This window comes from Corella eumyota, chromosome 4 (assembly GCF_963082875.1).
Source record: "Corella eumyota chromosome 4, kaCorEumy4.1, whole genome shotgun sequence".
NCBI lineage: Eukaryota > Metazoa > Chordata > Ascidiacea > Phlebobranchia > Corellidae > Corella > Corella eumyota.
This window is the reverse complement of record NC_137493.1, coordinates 5814522-5816157: the sequence shown is the minus strand read 5'-3', so window position 1 is coordinate 5816157 and position 1636 is coordinate 5814522. Positions and strand designations below refer to the sequence as shown.

The following is a 1636-nucleotide window of genomic DNA, read 5'->3' as shown; positions in this document are numbered from 1 at the left end:
TTTAGTTGCGCTTTGATCAAGTTTCAAAACTATGCTGTGGTCGAACCTAACACCAATATAAATTTTATTTGGTAATATTGTGTTAGGTACACACCAACGTAAAACAAAAATTAATCTAAAATTTTTCTTTTAGTGGTTTTTGCAACCTAAATCCCAAATTTCACCAAAAGTATATTCAAACCAATTTCAAAAACAAATAATCAACGTAAAAGTTTAAGAAATTTCAGTAAAGGCAATAAATAAACCTTGCGGCCTCATAAAATTTTTAACTTTTTGAATGAATACTACATAAGATAATTGGTAAAAATGTATAGGTGCTTTAAACGAATAATTAACTTGTTTAAATACAATGATCCATAAAAATACGTCTTAATTTTAAGCGTTTTTAATTTAGAAGTCCGGCCCAAAACTAGGCTTAACTCTTTCACATAAAGCTCTAAATAAATCGCTTACACTGCAGTCATCGTCGTCTGTTCGATAGTCTGATCTGTGGTCAAAGAAGTTACCGCAATCCCCTGTTAAATCTGGCTGATTGTAGTCCCACATAATTTCAGCATCTGTTGCGTTTGTTCCGTCGTTCCAAGTCCATTGATCGTCGATCTTACGTAATCCGATCCATACTCTACTACGCGGGTACAATGGCTCGATTATCGCCTCAGCGATTTCCCTTAAAAAATTAAAAAAATGATATTTTCGTAAATACATAGGTTTCAACATAATCTTTATAATATCTTTAAGAAAATAATAACAAATGACGATTTTTAAAAATGTACAAAAGATCATAAAGTTTAATATTTACTCTTTATTTTTCATGATTCTTATACCATATTGAGCAAGATCGCCTCCTGCAGATTGGCAATAAACTCGAGCGTCTTCCCAGTTCATGAAATTTGGAGAAATGTAATAAACATAACCACGAAAACCAAGCGAAGATATTACCTCTGTATTTAAAAAGAAAATCACTTTTGATAATTTAACTATTGGTAGATATTATCTAAGTTTTACTTTTCATAATTAAAAAAATTCCAAAAAAAAAATTCCAAAAAATTATTTTAATTGCTAATTCTATGTCGTACTTTACGGTCAATTTTTTTTTAAACCGAAAAGTGTTTGATCCCATTTTATTAACATAATAAAACATCTTACCGAGCTTTATCTCGCGTATCTCGTCAAAAATTTGGTCAGTTTTTGTTTCAATTTGTTGTATATCTTCAAAAAGTATAAGCCGTTATCATTTTTTAGAAATTGCTAGGTTGTGATATGTAAATATGGGAAAACAAAAACAATACTTACTACAATTGTTTTCACGCTTTTGTCGGACAAAACTGGTCGAAGATAGATCAGGAAATTCAACTACTACTACTAGAAGGCATAACGAAGACAGCAAAACTAAAAAAATTTAGTAAGGCTGTTCAGTTTATTGATAATGATGTTCAAAATTTGTGTAAAATAACTTTTCTGCATACCGATAACAATAATCAACTTTCCAAGGTTAAATTTATATGTAAAAGTAAAACTTAAGACTAACTTTTTGAAATCATACTTTTCTTGAGTCGTTGACAAGTATAAATGCAATTCTTTAGCCTATCAAAAACTAGCAAATAAATTTGACTGCGCTACTTTCTGGTTTTTATAG

General features: G+C 29.8%; 1 protein-coding gene across 1 annotated transcript; it reads right to left on the bottom strand.

Moving 5' to 3' along the window:
- Window positions 1-375: 375 nt before the first annotated feature.
- Window positions 376-885, bottom strand: LOC145751213 (C-type lectin TsL-like). The gene is made up of 2 exons (XM_082567315.1): window positions 800-885; window positions 376-667 (listed from the first exon to the last, which is right to left on the bottom strand). Exons 1-2 carry the CDS (start codon window positions 883-885, stop codon window positions 391-393), a joined length of 363 nt encoding a protein of 120 aa, XP_082423441.1. The 3' UTR covers window positions 376-390.
- Window positions 886-1636: the final 751 nt, after the last annotated feature.